Source organism: Aquarana catesbeiana, linkage group LG07 (genome assembly GCF_042186555.1).
Source record: "Aquarana catesbeiana isolate 2022-GZ linkage group LG07, ASM4218655v1, whole genome shotgun sequence".
NCBI lineage: Eukaryota > Metazoa > Chordata > Amphibia > Anura > Ranidae > Aquarana > Aquarana catesbeiana.
This window is the reverse complement of record NC_133330.1, coordinates 289,096,341-289,122,188: the sequence shown is the minus strand read 5'-3', so window position 1 is coordinate 289,122,188 and position 25,848 is coordinate 289,096,341. Positions and strand designations below refer to the sequence as shown.

Genomic DNA, 25,848 nt, shown 5'->3' with positions numbered 1-25,848 from the left:
TTGTTCATATTGGAATCAAGAGCATACTAGGCAGACAGACCTTGTCATTGTCGCTGTTTTTAATCACAAATGGAATGTCAAGTCAGCCAATACAGTGTTTAACGTAAGTGTATTAGATATGAAAATTACATTATGAAATGTTTTATGGATGGATACTCAGATACTGATTATTATATTTTCAATATATCTTCTTTAACACAGAACTATTTAAAGCGTACAGTACCCCTGAGGAAAGGAGTTTAACTGACTCCGAAATGCATCGGGTGAAAAAGTACTGCTTCAAAACTCTGTATATACACTATTGTAATACTGATTGACCTACATTCCTAACAATAGATGTTACAGTTTTGTCATAGTTTACTATGTTAATTTAATAAATTATATTTGTACCAAGTATACCTCTTTTATGATTTTTACATGTGCCTGAAAAGTTCACCACTAGGGGACCCTCTTTTCTGTTATGTATAAATAATTTTGGATGTGGCACAAATTCACAGTCAGATGCTGATCTACAATATACATGTAAGTTTCGAAATGTGCACTGGTGACCTTCAAACCTCGGCTGTAATAAGCAAAGGATAAGTCATCTTCACCCAGCTGAGGAGCTGACAGGTAAACAGACCAACCCACACGGATTTCAGAGGCAGGTTCTCCGGCACATTGACTTCATAGTAAACTTTGCCCTCAGTTACCCCATGAGTGGCTTGAGAGACTGATCACAAAGATGAGAACTTCTCAGAAAAGAGAGGTCTTCTTCCAAAGCCCCCCTCTCTCCCTCTCCCTGCCCCTCCTCTCTCCCTTGTCAGCACTGGAAATAGCTTTACCCCTGTCTGTTTGTTAACCACTTCAGCCCCGGAAGGATTTACCCCCTTCCTGACCAGAGGACTTTTTGCGATTCGGCACTGCATCGCTTTAACTGACAATTGCGGGGACGCGCGACGTTGCACCCAAACAGAATTGATGTCCTTTTTTCCCCACAAATAGAGCTTTCTTTTGGTGGTATTTGATCACCTCTGTGTTTTTTATTTCTTGCGCTATAAACAAAAAAAGAGCAACAATTTTGAAAAAAATTCAATATTTTTTACTTTTTGCTATAATAAATATCCCCCAAAAATATATGAAAAAAACTATTTTTTTCCTCAGTTTAGGCTGATATGTATTCTTCTACATATTTTTGGTAAAAAAGTATCGCAATAAGCGTATATTGATTGGTTTGCGCAAAAGTTATAGCGTCTACAAAATAGAAGATAGTTTTATAGCATTTTTTTAATTATTTTTTTTTTAGTAGTAATGGCGGCGATCTGCGATTTTTATCAGGGCTGCGACATTATGGTGGACACATCGGACACTTTTGACACTATTTCAGGACCATTGTCATTTATACAGCGATCAGTGCTATAAAAATGCACTGATTACTGTGTAAATGACACTGGCAGGGAAGGGGTTAACCACTAGGGGCGATCAAGGGGTTAAGTGTGTCCTAGGGGGTGATTCTAACTGTGGGGGGCGGATGGGCTACTATACAAATGACAGCGATCACTGCTCCCGATGACAGGGAGCAGTGATCTATGTCATATCACTAGGCAGAACAGGGAAATGCCTTGTTTACAAAGACATCTCCTCGTTCTTCCACTCCGTGACACGATCGCGTGCACCCGGTGGATATTGAGTCCGCGGGACACGCGGTCATGGTCTCGGAGCACGCAATGCCGCACCTTAAAGGGGAGGTACCTGTACGCCCTTTTGCCCACCTGTGCCATTCTCCCGACATATATCATTGTGCAGCGGTCAGGAAGGGGTTAAACTACTTCCTTCCTATCATCTACCTAAATATTTATGTATAAGATAATTACTTTATTCCCTTAAAGTGGTATTAAAGCAAAGAAAAATATTTATTATACTGCAGCTTACCAATTCTTAGAAGGGTGGCTACATAGTTTTCAATTTTGTTTTTTAGGTTCTCTCTTTTATTTTCACCTGGTGATCCTGCTAGTAAGTGTTGTTTTTCAAAAGAACAAGTTGTCTTGCAGATGTAGCAGTTAGAGGGTTGAATCAAACCATTTAACACTGGAAAAGAGGGTGGAGTCAGGGGCGGGGCCAAGGGGGCTGCAAAATGACATTTCGCCTACGGTGTCAAAAATCCTTGCACCGGCCCTGCCGATGACCATGCTGATACAGGGGGTATCTCTTAAGCTTAGGAGATATCCACGGTAGCTACAGGTAAGCCTTATTATAGGCTTACCTGTAGTAAAAAGTGGTTTGTAAGGGTTTACAGCCACTTTAATAATCCCCTCGGTAATCTACATAAACCAGGTAGCTAACCTGGTTAATAACCCAATATGTGAAAATCACAGACAACTATTTATACGGATGTAGCCATGCCCCCGTAGGGGTTGCTGAATGTCGTGGTTCACCTGTCCCCTGCCAGCCAGACATTCATCTCTCAGTCACTCAGAGACATAGAACAGTCTATAAGCTTTGTTTTTTATTTGAGGGACTTAAACTTGGATGAGAAATGGGGAATATGGAATGCCCCAGAATATTCAGTGTGAACTTGCTTGGGACTTCTATATACACTCTAGTATATACACTTCAACCTTCTCTCCAGCACAAACACTCGCTGCACACTGTTCCTCGAGGTAGATGAGAAATGGGTACAGCGCTGCTCCGATGATGTTGAAAAATTATAACACAATAAGCAGCTAACACACCTCTAAGACAAAGAAGTAGAAAATCAACAAGTATAAAAATAGTGTAGCGCTAAGTGTCAAAGTAGGAAATTTTAAAGGGGAGCCATCTTACAATGGCCAGAAAATAAACCAAAACAGAAAATACTTCAAAAAATTCAGTAGAAAGTGACTCAATGAAAAAATTAATAAATATTGCAAAGTGACATGTAATACATAATAGCAAATACACCAGTGAGAGGTGAAAATGAAACCAAAGTATAAATGTATATATAAATAATTAATCAACTGTGAATAGAGTCCATATATATTCTAAAAAATATATTCCTGATAAAAGTCCAAAACCACCACCAACAGTCTCTGAGGATTAGCTGATGAAGACAACACCGGAGTATCACTGGTGGGTAAGGACGGTAAAAACCCCAAATCGATTGTGACGTCTAAGTGTGTATCAAAACCATCACCATAGCATCTGAAGAGGCTTACCGGAAGCAGGGGACTTGAACAGACATACGTCTTTACAAGTCAAAAAAGCTTGTTTAGCCACCGAGGCTGGCAGGATAGGACATCAGGTATCTACAGCTTCAAATGGGGAAGGAGGGGGATCTACCAACAGCTTCACCCGTCCAGACGTATCAGCAGGTCGACCAGATGTTTTCAATTGAAACCATGAGAGAAGGAAGACTCACATGGCATGATATCGTTTAAAAAGCATGCATTTATTCAAGGCAATAAAAAAAGAACACTCACATGGTATGAGGATATAAACAGCTTAGATAATATCAAACGCGGTGATCATAGAGGGTCCACCCGACATGTTTCGGCTCACCAGCCTTCATCTGGGGTCTTCCTTCTCTCATGGTTTCAATTGAAAACATCTGGTCGACCTGCTGATACGTCTGGACGGGTGAAGCTGTTGGTAGATCCCCCTCCTTCCCCATTTGAAGCTGTAGATACCTGATGTCCTATCCTGCCAGCCTCGGTGGCTAAACAAGCTTTTTTGACTTGTAAAGACGTATGTCTGTTCAAGTCCCCTGCTTCCGGTAAGCCTCTTCAGATGCTATGGTGATGGTTTTGATACACACTTAGACGTCACAATCGATTTGGGGTTTTTACCGTCCTTACCCACCAGTGATACTCCGGTGTTGTCTTCATCAGCTAATCCTCAGAGACTGTTGGTGGTGGTTTTGGACTTTTATCAGGAATATATTTTTTAGAATATATATGGACTCTATTCACAGTTGATTAATTATTTATATATACATTTATACTTTGGTTTCATTTTCACCTCTCACTGGTGTATTTGCTATTATGTATTACATGTCACTTTGCAATATTTATTAATTTTTTCATTGAGTCACTTTCTACTGAATTTTTTGAAGTATTTTCTGTTTTGGTTTATTTTCTGGCCATTGTAAGATGGCTCCCCTTTAAAATTGCACACTGTTCCTCCCCCAGCACTTCCCTTACTGCAGACTGTTACTCCTCCAGACTAGCTAGCACCGCATAGTAGGCCTGACACTACTTCAGCCAGGCCTCAATGAACTGCCTTTTGCGGGTAGGGACAATAGTTCAGGTGCTAGCTATCCTTCATTCAGCTACTGCTCCCAGATAGCTCTCTTCAGGTCCTGCCAACCAGCCTGGCTGGAATGACCTCTCTCCACTGCCCTTCCCACAGCCCTCACTCCTGGTTCTGCACCCATCTCAAAAGGCAATCTCCCAGTTCTCTCAGGTGTGCCTCTCCAGTCCCCCCGACGGTGCTCACTCACCAGCCCCCCTGACTGCGAAAAGTAGTCCTCCCTGGAGACTCTTAGAAGTGTTATCTCCCGCTGTCCCTTACTTGCTCTCTCATGTGCTTCTACTTCCAGGATCTTGTCACTCCTCCTGGATGCACCCGAGCCCCAGCCCAGGGTCACCCCAGAGACTGGGGAGCTCCCCGTGGGCCCGGACAGCCTCCTCGCTCTCTCACTCCAGCTCCTCCACCGGACAACTCCTCCCCAGCTGGCCTGCCCCCTGCCAATCCAAGTTGGGGATTGGTCGAAGCTCCTTAGAATACCCCAGGCAGCCCCACCTCTCTTCCCCTCCTCTCCTTCTAGCACGTTCAAGAAGGAAGAGGCAGGTGACAGTGAAGTGATGCTGCCTGTGAGTCCCCAACTGCTACCCTGAACCACTCCCAGCCCAAAATGAAAACAAACAGGCCTAGCAACCAGCTAGGCCTGCCTAAATTTACCTCCTCTGCCAACAAAAAATCCTCACTCTAGCACCTACCTAACTAGAGGGTGCTACACGGACAAATAACAATGTGAATAAATAAATGACAACAGTTTTAAAATAAAATAAAAAAATTAATGTCCATGCAAAACACAAAAAAAAGATGGTGTCCCTGATCATTTATGTTTATCTTTTTGTGTGTGTTTTGCATGGATACTGGTTTGTTTCTTTTATTTTGAAACTGTTGCGATTCATTTATTCACATTGTTACTTGTCAATATAAATAGTTATCAGTGGTTTTCACATACAGTAATACCTTGGATTACGAGCATAATTTGTTCCAGAAGAATGCTTGTAATCCAAAGAACTCAAAGCGAGCTTCCCCATAGGAAATAATGGAAACTCAGATAACCCGTTCCACAGCCACTGCTTGTCTATGCAGTACCGCATGTGGCCAGAGTTGTGGGGGTGCTGGAGACACCAGGAAACATTCGGAGACCCTCGGAGACACTCAGGAACTGAGTGTCTCCAAGCGCCACTGGCGCTCGCCGCACCTCTGGCCAAATGCGGTACTGTACACCCCAGCGGCTTGAATCCTGCTCGTCTTGCGAGACAACGCACGCAAAGCGAGTCGGGTTTTTTTTAAAAAATTGCTTGTATTGCAAAATGCTCGTAAACCGCGCTACTTGCAATAGGAGGTTCCACTGTATTGGGTTATTAAGGCAGCTCAGCACTGGGCTTTCAGAGGTGTTGGCTACCTGGTTTATGCAGATTATAGTATCTGATCTGACAATCGTTTTATTTTCTTAGCAAAAGTTGAATTTAAATGTTGAAGTCCATCTTTCTGATCTGATATTTTGCAAAAGGTGGATTTAGCCTTTAAAGGTACTTGAAGCAAAATATCTTCTGTCAGAAGTATCACATGCAGTAAGCTTTTTTCCCTTGCTGTGCATCCAGCAGAGCAGGGGGAGACTGGGTAAGGGGGCATTAGCTGCCTAGGCAAATCTTAAAAAGGTATGTTGAGTTGGTGGCACTGAGATTGTAAGCTCCCACAAGCAGGGCACTCCTAAGCCTCTTTTAATGAATTGCATTGTAGCTGAACTGTATTTATTTTTTAAAGCGCTATGCAAACTGTTGGCACTATAAAAATTCTGTATAATAATAATAATAATATATTAAATGCTGGGCATTATTTAGCCCCCCTGGCGGTATGATTATGTCTGATTTTTGATGCTGAAAGCGGTACAATTATTTTGCATGGAAATTTGCCGTTTTATATTGTAGGCCTGTAATTCTTAGGAATAACTCACTTAAATCTGTCCAAACAAGAGTCTAGTAGACATCCCGGGTATGATAAAGTTTGAAAAATGAAATAATAAATTATAATATAATAAATAACTATAAATAATTATAACAAATAATAATATAATAATAATAAAAAATATTCAATAATGTAATCAAATCAAAAACACTGAAATTTGCTCAGTCGCAGAATTGTCGCTGTCATTACTTTCAGTGTTTGATGATGAATTTCTCCACAAATCACTATCGCTCAATTCTGCAAGTGTTTCTAATTTATTATCGCTGTTTTCTAGCTGGTCTAAAAACACTTTTGATGTAAAGGGACACTTTTTGGTTGCTATGGACAATCTCCAGTTTCCAGGCAGAAAGAACAGTATTTAAAATATAAAATTGCATGCAGGGCACTGGAGAAACCACTAGGGACAAAAGGGATGTGAAATAAATTGATACAGTAATGTAATCTGTAAGATTACAGTGTACTGTATATGTATTGTGTTTTTTACTTTTTGAATTTGGCAACGCTCGCAGGGAACGGAGCTCGGCACTGTAATAGATCAGGCGGAGGACGGCTCGCACACAGAGCAGGGAGACATCGCAGGATCCTGGGGACAAGGTAAGTAACCTCTTCCTGGATCCTGCGATGCGATCCCGAGTGTGGCTCGGGGTTACCGCTTTTGGTACTGAAAATCCACCCCGAGCCACACTCGGGATTACCGCCAGGGGAGTTAGCTACTTGCTACCTGTTTAGACCTGCAGTTACAGTGTTTGGTAGAAGGAAGTCCTCCAGCTCCAACTTTCTTTGGGGCTCTGAGATTTCGTGCAAAGGAATGCTAAGAGATGTAAAAAAGCCAATGGCGAAGGATGTCAAAGTGAGTCACATTAAAAAATGTGCATTATCCACATGCCCACTAGTCACTGCGGCACCTGGCACACTCAGTGTTGCATTTTTTTCTTTTTTTTGCCAAAGGGAATCTCTCCCTACTGTGAAAGAGTTTGTTAATTGTGTTTGCTTCCCAGGCCACATGGTCCCAGTCCTCCCCCCTGCACCATAGCCTTCCCAGGCAAGTATTTTGCTTAGTTTTGAAACAGTTCTATGAACTTTATGTTCATTTACGGGCAATATTTCCTTTGTGGGCTTCTTGAAATAAGGCTTGTTATTTCTTCCTCCAAGCTAGGAATCTATAAAATATTGATGAGTCTTATTTTTGCAGTAGGACCTGGTTTCCAATTTACACTTTTATCAAAACCTCTCCATCCTCCTTCACTTCTTATTGTTTGTTTCATAGCATGATTTCTTTTATTGTGGAGCAAGGTAATTGATCTTTAGACGCAACACGCTTTAAAGAACAATGTAAATTTCCCTACAGAGACTTGTTATTAACTTCAGCCTTCTGCCACTTGTACATTTTCTCCCACTGCTTTGCCACTGACAAAAGCTTATACAGAATTGTTTAGAGTGAGATTGTATCAAGATCTAAACGAGACCGAACAATTTATTCCCTTACAAAACATAAAAATGATGTACTTGCAGGTGCCTCAGGGAATCATTATAAGGGCAAAAACCCATAGAAAAATGTTGTAGATCACAGTGCCATTAAAGAGTAATGAAACTGTCAAAGTCAGAATTCATACTGAGTGCATGAAAAAGTTGTTACGTACATGAGTGATCAAAGAGTTCATGAGGGTCCTTGGACATTAATTGTTGTCACAGTGGCAAGGAAACATCTCTGAAACAATCTGTCTGGGTCCTGGGGCTGGTTATCACAGTCCAGTTTATGGCTCAGAAAATGACGCTTGAATCCCTCGGGGGCCGTTGACTGGGTGGATCTGCTGGGACCTTCCAATGAGTTTTGTTCTGTACCTAGAAGAAAATGTGGAGATATGAGTGTTAGACACAATACGATAACAATTCCAAAATTCTTTCATAAATTAGTGCTTATTAAAGTAGATGTAAACCCAATCACTAAAATCTCATATAAGCTTTTACATTTTAATAAGATGTTCAAAAGTAAATTTGTATATTTTTACCTCTACCGCTTTCAGTAACACCTGATGATCCTGCCATGAAGGTCTTTGTTCGGGCAATTCCTGTTATAGGGTGACAATGCCCCCCCCCCCCCCACCCCACCCCACAGGCTTCTATTGGAGAGTTCAAGTAGCCATTTCTAAACATATTACACAGGCATGAACCACTATTGTCACCACCAGCAAATCAGCCATTGCTGCAGTACATGCTTGTAGACAGAAAGTAAAAGAAACACAGCGCCTCTAAGTGCAGTATTGGTAAACCATTTAACCACTAGCCGCCTACCCACTGTCATATGACGGTGGGACGAGGCAGCTTTCGTTCTGGGCGGACGTCATATAACGTGATCACCTTCCCGAGCCACTAGGGAGCGCGCGCACGCCCGCCCCGTCACTGGGGACCCGATGCGCGTGCCCGGCGACCCGTGATTGCACAGTAACTGAGCAGGACTGTGGATTTGTGTATGTAAACACACAGAACCACGTCCAGTCAGAGGAGAGGAGACTGATGGTGTGTCCCTTGTACATAGGGACACAGATCGGTCACCTCCCCGAGTCAGTCCCCTCCCCCCACAGTTAGAATCACCTCCCTAGGACACACATTTAACCCCTCGATCACCCCCTAGTGTTAACCCCTTCCCTGCCAGTCACATTTACACTGTAATCAATGTGTTTTTATAGCATGAATCGCTGCATAAATGTGAATGGTCCCAAAAATGTGTCAAAAGTGTCTGATATGTCCGCCTCAATATCGCAGTCACAATAAAATCACAGATTGCCGCCATGACTAGTAAAAAAAAAAAAAATAAATAAAAATGCTATAAATCTATCCACTATTTTGTAGACGCTATAACTTTTGCGCAAACCAATCAATATACGCTTATTGCGATTTTTTTACCAAAAATATGTAGAAGAATACATATCGGCCTAAAATGAGGAAAAAATTTGTTTAAAAAAAAAATTTGGATATTTATTATAGCAAAAAGTAAAAAAAATTGTCCCTCTTCTTTTGTTTATAGCGCAATAAATAAAAACCGCATAGGTGATCAAATACCACCAAAAAGAAAGCTCTATTTTTGGGGAAAAAATTATAACAATTTTATTAGGGTGCAGTGTTGCATGACCGCGCAATTGTCATTCAAAGTGCGACAGCGCTGAAAGCTGAAAATTGGTCTGGGCAGGAAGGGGGTGAAAGTGCCCTGTATTGAGGTGGTCAATGATAAGTCAAAAGTGAAACTACTCACAAAGGGAGCATAAACACAAGCATGATTAATCCTAAAAAACAAACAGAATCTTGCGAGCTACCATGTGAAAATTCAAATGATAATTAGAGATGATTAAAGGACAGCTGCTAGCATTGATCATGTCCCATATACTCGTGCCAAAGAGTTTTATACCAATAATATAGAAATCATAATATTACTGATTGCAGTTAAATAGTGGTGGTGAGATATTCTATTCCTATATAAAAAATCTAGTGAATATAATAATGCAATAAAGAATAAGATTGCATTATTATATTCACTGAATTTTTTATATAGGAATAGAATATCTCACCACCACTATTTAATTGCAATCAGTAATATTATGATCTAGTACGGTTACTGTATAATTACATTTGGATAGCGCAGCATTATATTGGTATAAAATGATAGTAATCCTGCAGCAAAATCCGGGGGTGGTTTTCTCCTAAACGTCCGTGTCTCTGAAGTGTAGCTGACAGCTCATGCAAGTGGATTCCAGCATTCGCAGCCTATGAGAACAGCAAGGAACTCAGGGGTGATCGGAGATGACGTCACTTCTGGGTGCAGTGTGAGAGGAGGTGTCCTCGTGTTTCGGTGGCTTCAGAGACACGCACGCTTAGGAGAAAACCACGCCCGGATTTTGCTGCAGGATTACTATCATGCTTGTGTTTATGCTCCCTTTGTGAGTAGTTTCACTTCTGACTTATCATTAAATGGTTTACCAATACTGCACTTAGAGGCGCTGTGTTTCTTTTCCTTTGTTGCATTGTAGAGACTGCTTCTAGCTCTTCACACTGGCTGCCCTTAGTGCTGGTACATGGATTCCTCTCCCTCTTCATCTTAGAGACTGTTGCTATAGACTTTGTCCCTCCTATTGAAAGACTCTTTTAATCACATTTATTTGATCTGTGTACACCTCCAGGGTCTCTCCTCAAACGAGCGCTGAGTTTATTTTTTGTCTGTATGTAGACAGAAAGTGGTTGCAAAGAAGATGCAGAAGGTCAGCAGCACTGAGATGTATCCAGGGGCATAACTACCACCATAGCGACCCATACGGGCGCTATGGGGCCCGCAGCCAAGTGGGGCCCAGTGAGGGTGAGAGCACCGCCTACACAGGGGAAGAGAGAGGAGAGGAAGAGGCAAGCTGTGACTTGTGCCCAGTGCAGCGTGGTCTGTGCCCAATACAGCGTTGCATGTGCCCAATACAGCCTGGTCTGCCTGTGCCCCATACAGCCTCACCTGTGCAGAGGAAGAGGCAAGCCACCCGGATCAGCAGAGAGCTGAATTGCCCGATGTAATAGCTTTCATTAGAACTTCCAGTGTTCCCGAGGCTCACGTCACATAGCTCCACCTCTTGGCCCGGCGCCTTTGATAGACAGAACGCCAATCCAATGCGGGACGTGTGACGTCATCAAAGGCGTCAGGCCAAGAGGTGGGGCTATGTGACGATGAGCCCCGGGAAGACGGGAAATTCAAATGAAAGCTATTACAGCAGGCAATCCTGCTCTCTGCTGATCCGGGTGGCTTGTCTCTTCCTCTGCACAGGTGAGGCTGTATGGGGCACAGGCAGACCAGGCTGTATTGGGCACAGGTCACGCTGCATTGGGCACAGGTCACGCTGTATGGAGCACAGGTCACGCTGTATGGAGCACAGGTCACGCTGTATGGGCACAGGTCACGCTGCATTGGGCACAGGTCACGCTGTATGGGGCACAGGTCATGCTGTATGGGGCACAGGTCACATTGTATGGGGCACAGGTCACGCTGCATTGGGCACAGGTCACGCTGCATTGGGCACAGGTCACGCTGTATGGGGCACAGGTCACGCTGCATTGGGCACAGGTCACGCTGTATGGGGCATAGGTCACGCTGCACTGGGCACAGGTCACGCTGCATTGGGCACAGGTCATGCTGCATTGGGCACAGGTCACGCTGCATGGGGCACAGGTCACGCTGCATGGGGCACAGGTCATGCTGCATTGGGCACAGGTAACGCTGCATTGGGCACAGGTCATGCTGTATGGGGCACAGATCACACTACATTGTGCACAGGTCACGCTGCATTGTGCACAGGTCACGCTGCATTGGGCACAGGTCACACTGCATTGTGCACAGGTCACGCTATATGTGGCACAGGTCACGCTGCATTGACACTAGGGCAGCTGTGGGGGGGGGCTGTTTGCAGGGGGGCCCCATACAACATTTTGCTATGGGGCCCTGCTATTTCTAGTTACGCCCCTGGATGTATCAAAGGATAAAAAAAGACAAGAAACCACAAAAACAAAAAAGAATAGAATGGCAGTTGTTTAGCATATAAACTCTTTAGCAAACTACATGTCATTATGTTATGTTAGACTTTACAGGTATGTTGAAGTCATATATGAGACATTACAAGACATTCATATGGGACTTTTCTGGTGCCAATAAATATAGTAGACAATGCATTCTAAAAAAAAGTTATATTTGTGTTTGTACATAAATATTAAAATGATCACATGTGTAGTAATCAATATATACTGTATACAGTATATTTCTGGGGACCAGAATTAGGATATTGACATGCTTTTGATAGTCTTCACTGTGAATTCTCTAAGACAGAACAACACGTTCTCATGTCTCCGCATTCATCTGAAAATATATATTATTAGATGCTCACATCTCCCAGGTAGCCAGCATAATAACATCTTGATTGCATTTTGTTCTTCTCCTAGAGAAACTTCAAGCAATGCTCAATGGGAAATGGATAGCAAAAAACATATCTACAAAGAGAGCTATATTTGTGGCAGATGTCATTTTTGATTGAGGGCCTTTCAGTAAGTGCCATGCCTAATAGGTTTGTAAAGCTTCCAATGGCCATTTCACTCTGTTAAATAATGCCATAAAAGTACTAAGGGTGGCCAAAACTACCACCTTGCCTAAGCCCATTTGGTCAGGATTGAAGCTGAATTACAGCTTTTGCTACACTTTACATAGTTCATAGTTTACATAGCTAACCCAAATGAACTATGTCCCTAACTAACATGTGAGGCCGCTGAATGTGCTGTATTAAGTGTATGTAGCTAAGGCAATATACAGCATAGCGCACTGTGTTCCAGGTTTGTGCAGAGACTTCTCATACCCGGAACACAATAGAGTCTATCTGATCGGCACTCAGCCAATCAGAGAATGCCATATATTTTACCAATAAATATAAAGCTTCCTTTGATTGGCTGAGTCAGAGAGGCAGGCTAATGATGTCACATTTTCTGACTCAGCCAATCAGAGGAAGCTTTGTATTCATTGCTACAATACATTGATTTCTCTGATTGGCTTATCGCCGATCAGATATACTCTATTGTGTTCCGGGTATGAGAAGTCTCTGCACAAACCTGGAACACAGTGCGCTATGCTGTATATTGCCTTAGCTACATACACTTAATACCACACATCCAGCGGCCTCACATGTTAGTGAGGGACATAGTTCAGGCCAGCTTGGCCCAAACAAACTATGTAAAGTGTAACAAAATGTCAGGGCTAGCTCAGCCCTTCCTTCTCTGAGCTGGCCGCTCAGTTGTCAGCTAATTGCCAGATCTCATCTCTCTCCACAGTTAACCAGCTGTTGTGGATCTACTCGTCGGTCCTACTTAAAGATCTCCAGCTCACTTCATTCCTGCCTTCGCCTTGGTTACATCACAAGAAACCATCTCCTGCGTTCCTATTTAAAGACTGGCTTTGTTGACATCCCTTCTGGCTCCTTATCCTGCTTGCTGTTCCTCTACTTGGATCCCTGACTACTGGCCTGGCTGATTACCCAATCTGGTTAGTGAACTCTGGCTTGGCTGATTACCTGATCTGGTTACTGGACTCTGGCTATGCTTTGACTATGCTTACTTTATTTGCCTTTTTATTTTTAATAATAAACAAGTGTGATTTTACTGTACTTCTGTCTTGGTCTGGTTCATGGTTTCTGACACAAAAGCTGGAGTTTAGCTTTAAGGCCAAATGGTCTTAGGCAAAATGGTAGTTTTGGGCACCCTCACTGTTTGGCTCATGAACCAACTCCAGTGTCAATCTATAAGGTGGACATCAGGCTTTAAAGTGGTTGTAATCTCTGTTACACCACTTGTTGTACCTACAGGTAAGCCTATAATAAGGCTTACCTGTAGGTACTGTAAATATCTCCTAAACAGTTTAGTAGATATTCACTATATGCACTGCTGCAGACGTCATCGGCGCATGCTCACTGAAGAAACGGTCCACTCGTGCCGTTTCTTCAGTACCATTCCGTGACTGGCGACACCCTCATGGGAGTGACGTGATTGAGGCTCTGGCCAATCACAGCGCCAGAGCCCGCGAACCCTGAAGTAACAGTAAGATGTCGGCCGTGGGAGCAGAGTGCGGGTGGCACTACAGGGCATCATTCGAAGGTAAGTATTTCATAATGAGCTAGTATGTGATGTATACTAGCTCATTATGTCTTTGTCTTGCAGGTTTTTTTATGGGGGGGGTTGGAGGTTTATAGCTTGCATTATAGATACCTAAAGGGACACCCGACTCGGGGAACACAAGGAGACCAGAAAAGAGAAGAAGCTGTATGCCAAAACACATTGTTGTGACCAATATGGCATTGACAATCAACTTTCCAGAAGCAATGCCTTCTCTATTTTGTAATGCAATGTAAAATATATAACTTGCAAATACCAATGGGAGATGTACAACGCAAAAAGTTCCACTGATACCCAAGACCAATGACATGCATCCCAGTGAGATACCAGAGACTGACAACACTAAAACAAAAAACATGACAATTGTTTATTATATATACTGTTCTAGGAAACTGACATCCGGTCAGCATTTAGATCTACTTTAAGAGTAAGCATCTTCGGGCAGAACTCCAGAAGGGAATGGATTGGCAAGAGTGTCTTTTTTATGGGTCATCCCAAGCAGGTGGTGGGGGAGCTGATCACAACCTTGTCATTGTAATATGTGTAACTGATTTAGAGGTAGTGGATTTCAATCTAATTGTAAAAATTTTAATCAAACTTTATACTCCTTACCTTCCGCCATACTACTATTGCTTTACATATTAGCATTCTGCTTGTTCCAATTCACCTACCAGAAGCAAATTAAATAACAAAGTACTTCCTTCTATGGGAGAGCATGTTTATCACTAAAAAGCACTATTTAGGATAGAGATTTAGGAAGACATGCCCCATCCACTTAGTAATGCTCTATTCATAATATGCAAATATACTGTTGTATTACTATGGATGAGAGAAGGGTAAGGTGGGCATCCTGGTAGTTGCACTGTTGTAACTCATAGGGACTTCTGCACACAGTGGCCACAGATATTCACCTGCTGCCCTGCAAAGGGCTGTCCATTACAGTGACATCAAACACTATTGGGTTGATTTACTAAAACTGAAGAGAGCAAAATCTTGTGCAGTTGTGCATGGTAGCCAATCAGCTTTAAACTTCAGCTTGTCCAACTAAGCTTGGTTCACACTAGTGTAGGCCATGCGTGACGCATTTGCTTGGGCACGGCAGCCCATTCTTTTGAATGGGCTGCTGTGCCCTGGGAAACGCACAAAATAGGTGCATGCACCTTTTTAAAAACAGGGAAACCACATTGTCTTTTTGACCATGCGGTTTTTGCTGCGGTTCCCGCACCAGCGATCATGCTATGGACTGAGATGCGTAGGGGTGACATTCAAAATGAATGGGAGGCCCGCATGTCTCGCAAGAGCAGTGTGATTTGGCTGTGGGTGGTTGGATGAGTGCAGACTGCGAGCCAGGGCTTCTTGTCCACATCAGTGCCTAACCTCACAAATGCACTTCTGGAAGAATGATCAAACATTCCCATAGACACCCTCCTAAACCTTGTGGACAGCCTTCCCAGAAAAGTTAAAGCTGTTATAGTTGCAAAGGGTGGGCCAACTCAATACTGAACCCTACAGACTAATGCCCCGTACACACGATCGAACATTGATCGGACATTCCTACAACAAAATCCATGGATTTTTTCCGACGGATGTTGGCTCAAACTTGTTTTGCGTACACGCAGTCACACAAAGTTGTCGTAATTTCCGCTCGCTAAGAACACGGTGACGTACACCACGTACGACGAGACTAGAAAAGGCCAGTTCACAACCAAGCGCGGCACCCTTTGGGCTCCTTTTGCTAATCTCGTGTTAGTAAAAGTTTGGTGAGAGACGATTCGCGCTTTTTCAGACTCGTGATTTTCAGATCGTTTTCTGCTGTTCAGTTTGTGCTTGAGGGTTTGTATCTGCTCTTCAGTGCGTGCAGCAAGCTACGCATGACTCAGTCATTGTGTTCTTGTTCGTTCGTTACTGTTTTTCAGGTCGCTCTTCACAGACCTTGCTGTTCTTCAGTGCGTTCTGTTACTTCGTTCTGAGCAGCCAACCGTTTTCTAGCCATGTTGCATATACGTACTCCTCGTAGAGTTCGTGCTGTGCGGAGGCTTGGTGTTGGGGTCCTTACCTTGACACAAGCCCAGTCCATGAACAGGGTGGAAAGGAGTTCATGGACCAAGAATTGGTTGCTTCAGCGTGACCAGTTCTGTCATATGCCTTTGCTCCGTGAGATCCGTGAGAATAATCCTGATGATTTCAGGAACTTTCTCTGAATGACGGACCCCGTATTTCACCGTGTGTTGGCTTTGCTGACCCCCTATATCAGCAGGCAGGATACCTGCATGAGGCAAGCCATCACTCCGGAGCAGAGGTTAGTCGCCACCCTGCGGTGACGGGGAGAAGTCTGCAGGACTTGAAGTTCTCGACAGGCATCTCCCCCCAGGCTCTGGGAATTATTATCCCAGAGACCTGTTCTGCCATCATTCAGGCCCTGCAGAAGGAGTATATTAAGGTAAGATTTTTTATCCTTTAACATCACATCTTATTGTATTTAATGTTTGCTAATATATTGTATAGTTTTCCTCTTTCCCTAATTACCCTGATTGGAATATGCTGTGAATGTCCCCTTTGTCCTCATGCATGCTGGATTTTTATGTAATTATTTTTGTTGTCCTTCATACATATTTGCCTTCACTTACCTCCCCAGCATGGTCTCCTGGCCCTATATTCACCTCATGTAGTCACTTAACAATGTATTTTGTCAGCTCCATAGTAGTGCTTTACTCTAAATACCCCCTAAAATGTTTTGAAATGTGATTTGTGCTTTAAATTCAGGCAGAGTGCCAGAGGCTTTTTTTGGGGGTCCCCAAATCATTTGGAACCCTCCCTCCCCCAACTGCTAAGTCAGCTGATACCAATTCTCTATCTATCCTCAATCATCTATCTGCTGACTTTGTCAAACCCATACACACTATACCCATCTCTTTTGTGGTCAGATTTATGGATGAATTCCCCAAAGCATGTAGTGCAAGGGCCTGCCTGTATACTTTCAAATGGTACTGTTTAAAGTTTTTGTATCCTATTATTATCTTGATAGGTAATAGCAGAATGTCCAAATGTGCTAAAATGTGTACAGTGTGTATTTATATCTTTGTATTATGACACTTCTTACCTGTCCAGTGGGCTGCCAATAGTGTAACTAAGGAGGGGCTGGCCAAAGTAAGACCCATTATTTAGGCATTCATTTCTCAATGAAGTGAGAGGGTTACCTATCCAAGAGCCCCCCCCTATAATGTTAGAAATGGCCCATGGGGGGGGGGGGGAATCTGATAGTTGTACCTTATACTTTGGTCTTTAAAAACTCCCTCCAAAAAATGTTATCTTGATGTTGGCCAAGAATGTTTGTGTGTAATCTGCTTACCCTGTTTATGTGCAAAATGACTAATTTTTTTTTGTTTTGACTCCACAATTTCCTTCCAGCCACAGGAATGGCAGACTGTGGCCTCCCACTTTGCCCAGTGGTGGGACTTTCCTAACTGCGGAGGGGCAATTGATGGGAAACACGTCCACATCGTCCCACCACCCAACTCTGGGTCGTACTATTACAACTACAAGGGGTTCAATAGTATTGTGATGTTGGCGGTGGTGTCGGATACTTATGAGTTCCTGTATGTGGACCTGGGGAAGAATGGCCGGATGTCCGATGGTGGAGTCATCGCCCAGACCGAGTTCTACAGGCGTCTCCAGAATGGAAGCTTGGACTTGCCACCCCCAGAAGACAATGTGGAAGGACTCCCATTCGTCTTCGTTGCGGATGAAGCATTTGCGCTGGGGGACCCTCTTATGCGGCCATTCCCAATGAGGACCTTCACCCTGGACCAGAGGGTTTTTAATTACTGGCTGGCCAGAGCCAGAAGAGTGGTGGAGAACACGTTTGGAATCATGGCCAGCCGGTTCCGCCTATTTCTTACATCCATACATATGGCGGAGTACAAACTGAATCACATTATCCTGGCGTGCTGTGTTCTACACAACTTTTTACGGCAACATTCTGCCAACTATGCTGGCTCAGTTGGGCCTGAGGCCGGTGTCTTGTCAAATACAGTCCCCTATCATATAGTGTCCGCCCTGTACTGCGCAGGCGCAGTACGGAGGACAAAGGAGACGCCGAAAGTCTCCGAAGTTTAACAGCTGATCATCAGCTGTACACGGCGCCTGCGCTGTTATTCTCCCCCTATGTCCAGGTTCATTCCCTACTATCCAAGTGGACATAGAGTGAGAATAAATAGTTGCCGAGCGCAGCGAGGCCGTGCCCGAAGCGTGGCGAGCAAAGCGAGCCCGCGAGGGGCCCTCTTACACAGCCATCGCTAACAAGTGCCCGAGCGCCGTGTACAGCTGATGGTCAGCTGATCAATTTCGGAAACTTTCGGCATCTCCTTCTGCTCCGTACTGCGCAAGCGCTGCGCCTGCGCAGTACGGAGCGGACACTATCCGATAGGAGGACAGTATATGTCAGAACACCGGAATTCAAAATGAACCAACCCTGACGGCGCTTGAAAGTGGCCGTCCTGGCTTGCCCCCCCGAGTGCCCGTGATGTCCGGCTAAGATACCTTGAATTCTTTGCGGGTAGGGGGGCTATCAATATGCCAGACAATGTCTAAAACCTTTTTCAAATAAAAAAATTAAATAAAATCTTTGGTGACATTTACTGCTTGTGTTTGTTTTAGCTGACCCTGACAGAAAAGTGGTGAGTCCTGAAAATGGCGTGATTGTGTAACCTTACAAAGCACTGTTGGGTGTTATTTACTAAAGGCAAAGACACTTTGCACTACAAGTGCACTTGAAACTGCACTTGTAGTGCAAAGTGGATTTGCCCTTAGGAAATAACACCCATTGTCACAGAAAACACCAATTAGAGCACCACAAAAGTGTTGTAGCGTTGAGACAATAATCCACACATTCTTGATTAACAATCTTTTTAATACCAGCACAATCACATGTGCATTTAGAAAAGGTTTTTAAAACAAACCAACATGTTTGTTGTATAACAATTTTTGGGGTCACATTAGAAAAAGTAGAAATGTCCATTTAAGATAAAACAGGAATGTTTAAAACCAACACGAAATACACAAATCTTGAACTTACAAAGTTCACATTTGGTAGAACTTGAAGGCAATATCAGGCATGAGTATTTACAAACTGTGTTTGATATTGCATTCAGATGGGGTGATGTCACCCCAGGAAAAGCCAAATTTTGAAGATGCACACAAATAGCCGAATGTGAACATGTGCTAGCTGCCATCATGGGGGATCAAGGGATGTGTTTTGGGGGCGCAACCCCTTCCTCTCAGCTACTTTATTATTGAGGAAGGGGTTGCACCCCCAAAACGCGTCCATTGATCTCCTGTGATGGCAGATAGCACATGTTGACACACTGTGTGCATCTTCAAAATTTGGCTTTTCTCCAATTTGTCAAAAAATGTAAAAAAAGTAGCACACCAAAAAACAAAGGGGTTTGGAGGGGTTTTAAACTCTCCCTAAAACATCAATGATGTTCTTATTTTTTTGAAGAACATCATTTATGTTTTTCTTGATGTTTTCCAAGTGCCTATTACACCCCATGATCTCCCCGATCAGGATCTGTGCACTTTCCGAGGTGAACGGATCTGGATCCACAACATCACGATCACCTAAAAAGATAGAAACCAAAAAAAAAACATGTATTATAAATATGCCGGCATCCATCTCTTACCTGAGCCTATGGTCGCAGACACTCACCTGTTGTGGTGCCAATTTCCATCACGTCTTCCTCCTCCTGCTCTGTTTGTCTTGGGTGGCTTTCCCCTTCTTCCAGAGGTGGGAGGTCTCTGGTCTCTTCGGATGAGGGGTGTCCTCCGAGTCTTTTCTCCCCTATGTAAAAAAAAAATGGTATACTTAGCACACAGATATTTGATGGCAGAACTATAAATATGAAACATTGTTTGGAAATGGGGTACAATTTTTTTTGTGGGCAGAGTTCCAAGATTTAGCATTTTTCTTGTCCTTTGTCAAGCTTGACTACTTTACCTCTCTTGTACAAGCTTAACAGATGGAGACACCCCTATAGTATACACTGGAGCACCTGTGTGGGCCCCCTAATAAAAACGGTGTTCTTGTGTCCCACACTAGTGCTCCAGCGTCCAGATGTGAAAACTGCTGCTGAGTGTCCTCTCCTTACACAGAATCTAGTTTGCATTTCATTCTAGTTACAAACCCATCTAAACAACCAAATTAGTTTCAGACAAGTTGGCCCTAAAAAATGTGGCCAAATGCATATAGCCAAAACCATAGTGTTTTCTAGGCCGAACGAACAATGTTTGATACGAACGAATAATGTGCCCATGAACATGAAAGTTGCCATTTTAAACTGGACAACAGTTAAGAGAAGCACATGGAGCAGCACGAACGTAATAAAAATAAAGAATAGGAACACAGCACAACTACTTACTTTTTGCAGCACTCTCCGGATCTTTCTGTACTGCTCATGCTCTCTTAATTTGAGGTCCGACCACCACTTCCTGAGCTGATCTTTCAATCGTCGTACCCCGAAATTCCGGTGCAGACTTTTGACCACTTTCGCCATGATCTTGGCCTTTCTGACATTGGGGTTGGGGTAAGGTCCATACTTCCCGTCATAGTCGGCCTTCTTCAAGATGTCGACCATCTCCAACATCTCCCCAAAGGACATATTCGATGTCTTAAATCTTCTCCTTCTGGATCCAGATATTTCTGGCTCCGGGCTTTCCTCCCCCTCCTCCTCATTGCTGTAATTATCACGCACCTGCTGTGTCTCCACCATGTGCTCTTCCCCCACTGCGCCGAACGAAAAGGGCCGGGAATAGACTAGAAAGAACATCAGGGGCGGGCGGAGTTACATGCATGCGCAGTGTGTATAAAGCGAAAAAGGGAGCGGTCCAGGTACTGTCTCTTAATATGACACAACTCCATCCCTGTAAAACATATAGTACAAAAAAGAGAAGTTTGCCCGTGGGACTTTAAATGAGTTGGTCATAGAGGTCATAACAAATAGAGTTTAATAAATTTCCAAACACATGATGAAACATGAACATAAAAACATCATAAGACATCGTTTGACCATTGAAATGTTAAATATGATGGTATGTTACATAGTATACATATACAACATTGTACTCGACGCGTTTCGCGAGCTCCGCTCGCTTCCTCAGGAGTTGGTGTATATGTGAAGTATCTAAAAGATAATAGGTATCAGTAAATAATGGCATACAATGATAGTTATGGTCAAAGAAGAAGTATGTGGCTTCATAGAAGCCTTCCATACTTACATATGGTCAAATGGTCCATAGGGCTGGATAACAAGGGCAGCAGCGGAAAATCCTCCACACGGGAGCTGAAGAGGCGTAGCCCGCAGCAACCAGAGCAGGGGCCCAGCAGAGGGCGGACATGGCAAAGAAACAGATTGGGGTATGATGTATCCTGAGATGTCCAACTAGCCACCTGGGTCATATTAGCTGTAATCAGATTGTATATGTATCTATGTCAAAAAATAGAGTGTTAACTGGGAGTAAAAGTAATATGACAATACTAATATGTGGAAAGGACCTCTGAAAGGTGGGCATGGATAGAAATCAGGAGAGAGAGAGAAGAATAGAAAGAAATTGGGGGGGTGCAGGGGAGGAAATGAAAAAATAAAATTAAAAAGGATTTTCCGCTGCTGCCCTTGTTATCCAGCCCTATGGACCATTTGACCATATGTAAGTATGGAAGGCTTCTATGAAGCCACATACTTCTTCTTTGACCATAACTATCATTGTATGCCATTATTTACTGATACCTATTATCTTTTAGATACTTCACATATACACCAACTCCTGAGGAAGCGAGCGGAGCTCGCGAAACGCGTCGAGTACAATGTTGTATATGTATACTATGTAACATACCATCATATTTAACATTTCAATGGTCAAACGATGTCTTATGATGTTTTTATGTTCATGTTTCATCATGTGTTTGGAAATTTATTAAACTCTATTTGTTATGACCTCTATGACCAACTCATTTAAAGTCCCACGGGCAAACTTCTCTTTTTTGTACTATATGTTTTACAGGGATGGAGTTGTGTCATATTAAGAGACAGTACCTGGACCGCTCCCTTTTTTGTTCTAAATTACCAAGGTGGAAGACACCTACTAGCCCACTTGGTCCATGTGCTGTTCTCGTGGTCATACCCACTATTATTACTCTATTACTACTATATGTTTTAGATATGAGTATTACACTTTTCCTTATGCTACTTGAGTCATTTATGGCATTGGTTCCTGTGTGCTGTGTTCACTGGTGGCCGCGGTTATATTTCTCCTCATCGGGAGCTGCGATGTATAAAGGGAGGTTTTTCCCTCCTGCTGTCCCCTCCCTTCCGCATCCCTTTGTGTGTGTGGGGGGCGGGGCCACCGTTACATCGGCGCCATACATCTGCACCCAGCGTGTGATCTCCGCAACTCAGCGGCTCCACGTTCTTATGTGCAGTGCGTCATCTACGTTGGCTGGAGATGCCTGCGCATGCGCAGCGTGGGCGTTTGCCGTAGCCACGTTCGTATGGCGTTAGAGGCGTAGCCCAATGATCCCGCTCGGGGATTTAAGCGTGAGTACGCTGACATGGCAAACTTTCCTTCCTCTCCTCACTTGGACTGTTGTCTCACACTTGAGAAGCTCTGCACTAGGGTAAGCACACTATAGATATCTACCATGTCACCTTACTTTGCCTAATTATACTTGCATACCCATTATGTTAACCACACACTCATCATGCACTATTCATTATTAGGAGATGTTTTCTATTGCCTTCCCTCTTTTCTCATTTCATTTGGTTTTTTCCTTCACTTATCATATAACCCCCCCCCTTTATCTATCATGGGTTGTTTGTGTCTCATTTCAGTACACAATATGTACATTATAATGACATTTACATCTTCATACTCCTGTAATTTACCATTATGGCAATTACTTTTATATCCAATATACTTTACTACCATTGTTGTTTTTATTGTATATGTGTAACCTGACACATTAGTGCAACACCATTCCTTTCTTTTTAATTTTATTTTTTCATTTCCTCCCCTGCACCCCCCCAATTTCTTTCTATTCTTCTCTCTCTCTCCTGATTTCTATCCATGCCCACCTTTCAGAGGTCCTTTCCACATATTAGTATTGTCATATTACTTTTACTCCCAGTTAACACTCTATTTTTTGACATAGATACATATACAATCTGATTACAGCTAATATGACCCAGGTGGCTAGTTGGACATCTCAGGATACATCATACCCCAATCTGTTTCTTTGCCATGTCCGCCCTCTGCTGGGCCCCTGCTCTGGTTGCTGCGGGCTACGCCTCTTCAGCTCCCGTGTGGAGGATTTTCCGCTGCTGCCCTTGTTATCCAGCCCTATGGACCATTTGACCATATGTAAGTATGGAAGGCTTCTATGAAGCCACATACTTCTTCTTTGACCATAACTATCATTGTATGCCATTATTTACTGATACCTATTATCTTTTAGATACTTCACATATACACCAACTCCTGAGGAAGCGAGCGGAGCTCGCGAAACGCGTCGAGTACAATGTTGTATATGTATACTATGTAACATACCATCATATTTAACATTTCAATGGTCAAACGATGTCTTATGATGTTTTTATGTTCATGTTTCATCATGTGTTTGGAAATTTATTAAACTCTATTTGTTATGACCTCTATGACCAACTCATTTAAAGTCCCACGGGCAAACTTCTCTTTTTTGTACAGTGTGTATAAAGCGTAACACGCGTGCGTAGTAGGTACGATCTGTGAGCGGAGGAAGGAGTATCGGAGGCGCCGATCGTGATAACGAAGGTAAAATCTAAATTTGGGCCTATACTGTTTCTAGATTGAGGCCTATATTGTAACAAGATTAGGAGAGTTTTGCCTGACATTAGGGTTTGTCTCGTGTTGTGTCTTGCAGATAAAATGGATGGCTTCAATGACCACAACTTCCTCCCTCTGTTCATAGACAAATACAGGGAGCTGCCCTGTCTGTGGCAGGTCAAACACCCGCATTATAATCATAAACAAAAGAGGCAGGCAGCGCTGGAGAAACTGCTGGAGTTGGTGACGCCAGTGGTCCCCACAGCAACCATCCCCTATTTAAAAGCCAAAATTGGTGGCCTGAGGAGCACTTATCTTAGGGAGCGCAAGAAGGTCACGGATTCCCAGAGATCAGGAGCTGCAGCAGATGACGTTTATGTCCCCAGGCTGTGGTACTATGAGAGACTGCGATTTCTGTCAGACTAGACTGGAGTCAGGGAATCCCTCTCAACCCTTTCCACTCTTCCTTCCACCCCAGCTGAGGCTTCCGATGTCCAACCTGGGACTTCCAGCCAGGAATAAGTGGAGGAGCCCAGATGGAGTCAGGTATAGCATTGTTCTCCAGATTTCTGGTCAATAAATAAATGATGTTTGCTAGATGTTATTATTGATCACTAATTGCTGATTTAAGAAAGTGTTTTACATATCAATAGACAGTAGTTTTGAAAAATAATTGGAACAAGACTGAAAAATGCTGGGCTCAGAAGGATATTCAGTTATATTTGATAATATTCAATTTGCAACAATCATGAGGTGAAAATTGTGTGTGATTGATGAATAAAAAACTAAAACGATGTCCCTTTTTCATACACAGGAAGACCTCAGCCAGGAGGAGGCTGTGGAATGTGGCAGCCAGGAGGAGGCGGGGGTTAGTGGCAGCCAGGAGGAGGCTGTGGAATGTGGCAGCCAGGAGGAGGCGAGGCTAAGTGGCAGCCAGGAGAAGCCTGGGCCCAGTCGGAGGATGACCGAATCGCAGGTTCCTCCCCTCCGCCTTCCATACAAAAGACAGAGGAAGGGGAGTCACGTTCAGGATTCAGAGCTCAGGCTCATTCAGGAGGCTTCTGCATCCCTCAGAGCCACCCCCACTCCTGAAAAGGCCTTTGCCTGCATGACTGCCACCAAACTGCAGGGCATGCAGGAGGGTCAACGCAAGCTGTGTGAGGACCTTCTGTATAAAGTCCTAACTAAGGGGGTGAGTGGCAAAATCACACCCAATACCCACCTGAGTGAGTTGGCCCATCCCCCTCCTCCTCCTCCTCCTGCTGCCACATCTCCAACACCAGAGCCACAGCGTGGAAGGAAGTGGGGAAGGAAGACCAGAGAGTGATGACCCTGGGTTCAGTCTGGTCTGGCCAAAGATGCAGTCTCTTGTATGACCACAGCCTGGGGACACAGATGTCATCTGCTGCTTTCCGGATCTCTGGGACTTCTGGACCAGACTGCACTCCCTTAGATATGGAATCCTCAGGCCACCAATTTTGCTGGAAAATAATTGATGTCTGCCTGGGGGTCCAAGGCTTCGCCAATTTATGATGTTTATCCAGCATTGCCTCCCTCTTTGTTTGGTTGTGAGCCATTAATAAAGGAATTTTTTGTTTCAATTCTACTTGCCCATGTGTGTTTTCCTTCAAAAAAGACAGTTTGTTTGTGAGGAGGCAGGTACATTTCGAATATACAATGTGAAATTAACAACACCAAACAATCTCCTTGAGATTAAATAATACAAGATAATAATGGTGTTGTGGTAACTTGACACACAAAACACACACAAAAATATTCTGGAGTAAAACACAAAAAAATACAAAATAAAAACAGCCTTGAAAAAAATACAAACCCCCAAAAAAATAAAAACGGCCTTGAAAAAAATACAAAACAAAAATAAAACAACAAAATATAAATTTGGTCAGATGTGACAAATCAAAATATATTGAGGGAATCCCGATAAATAAAAAAGAAATAAGTTTGTGAGAAGTCTGTGTGAATATGAGCAGCAAAACTACTTCATTCTTCTCACATTATAAAGAAGAAGAGAGTTCGCCGTATTAAACAATTTAAAACATTGCAGCGTGACGAAAGTGCTGTGTCCATTCCGAACGCTAATTT

The 25,848-nt window shown here is 43.3% G+C and overlaps 1 protein-coding gene across 1 annotated transcript in view; it reads right to left on the bottom strand.

Moving 5' to 3' along the window:
* SHISAL2A (shisa like 2A) overlaps window positions 1–25,848 on the bottom strand; it is a 227,433-nt gene that overhangs the window by 16,303 nt on the left and 185,282 nt on the right. The window contains exon 3 of the mRNA XM_073593501.1: window positions 7,860–8,061. Within this exon, the coding sequence (XP_073449602.1) occupies window positions 7,877–8,061 (185 nt within the window). The 3' untranslated portion in view covers window positions 7,860–7,876. The remainder of the gene's footprint in view (window positions 1–7,859; window positions 8,062–25,848) is intronic.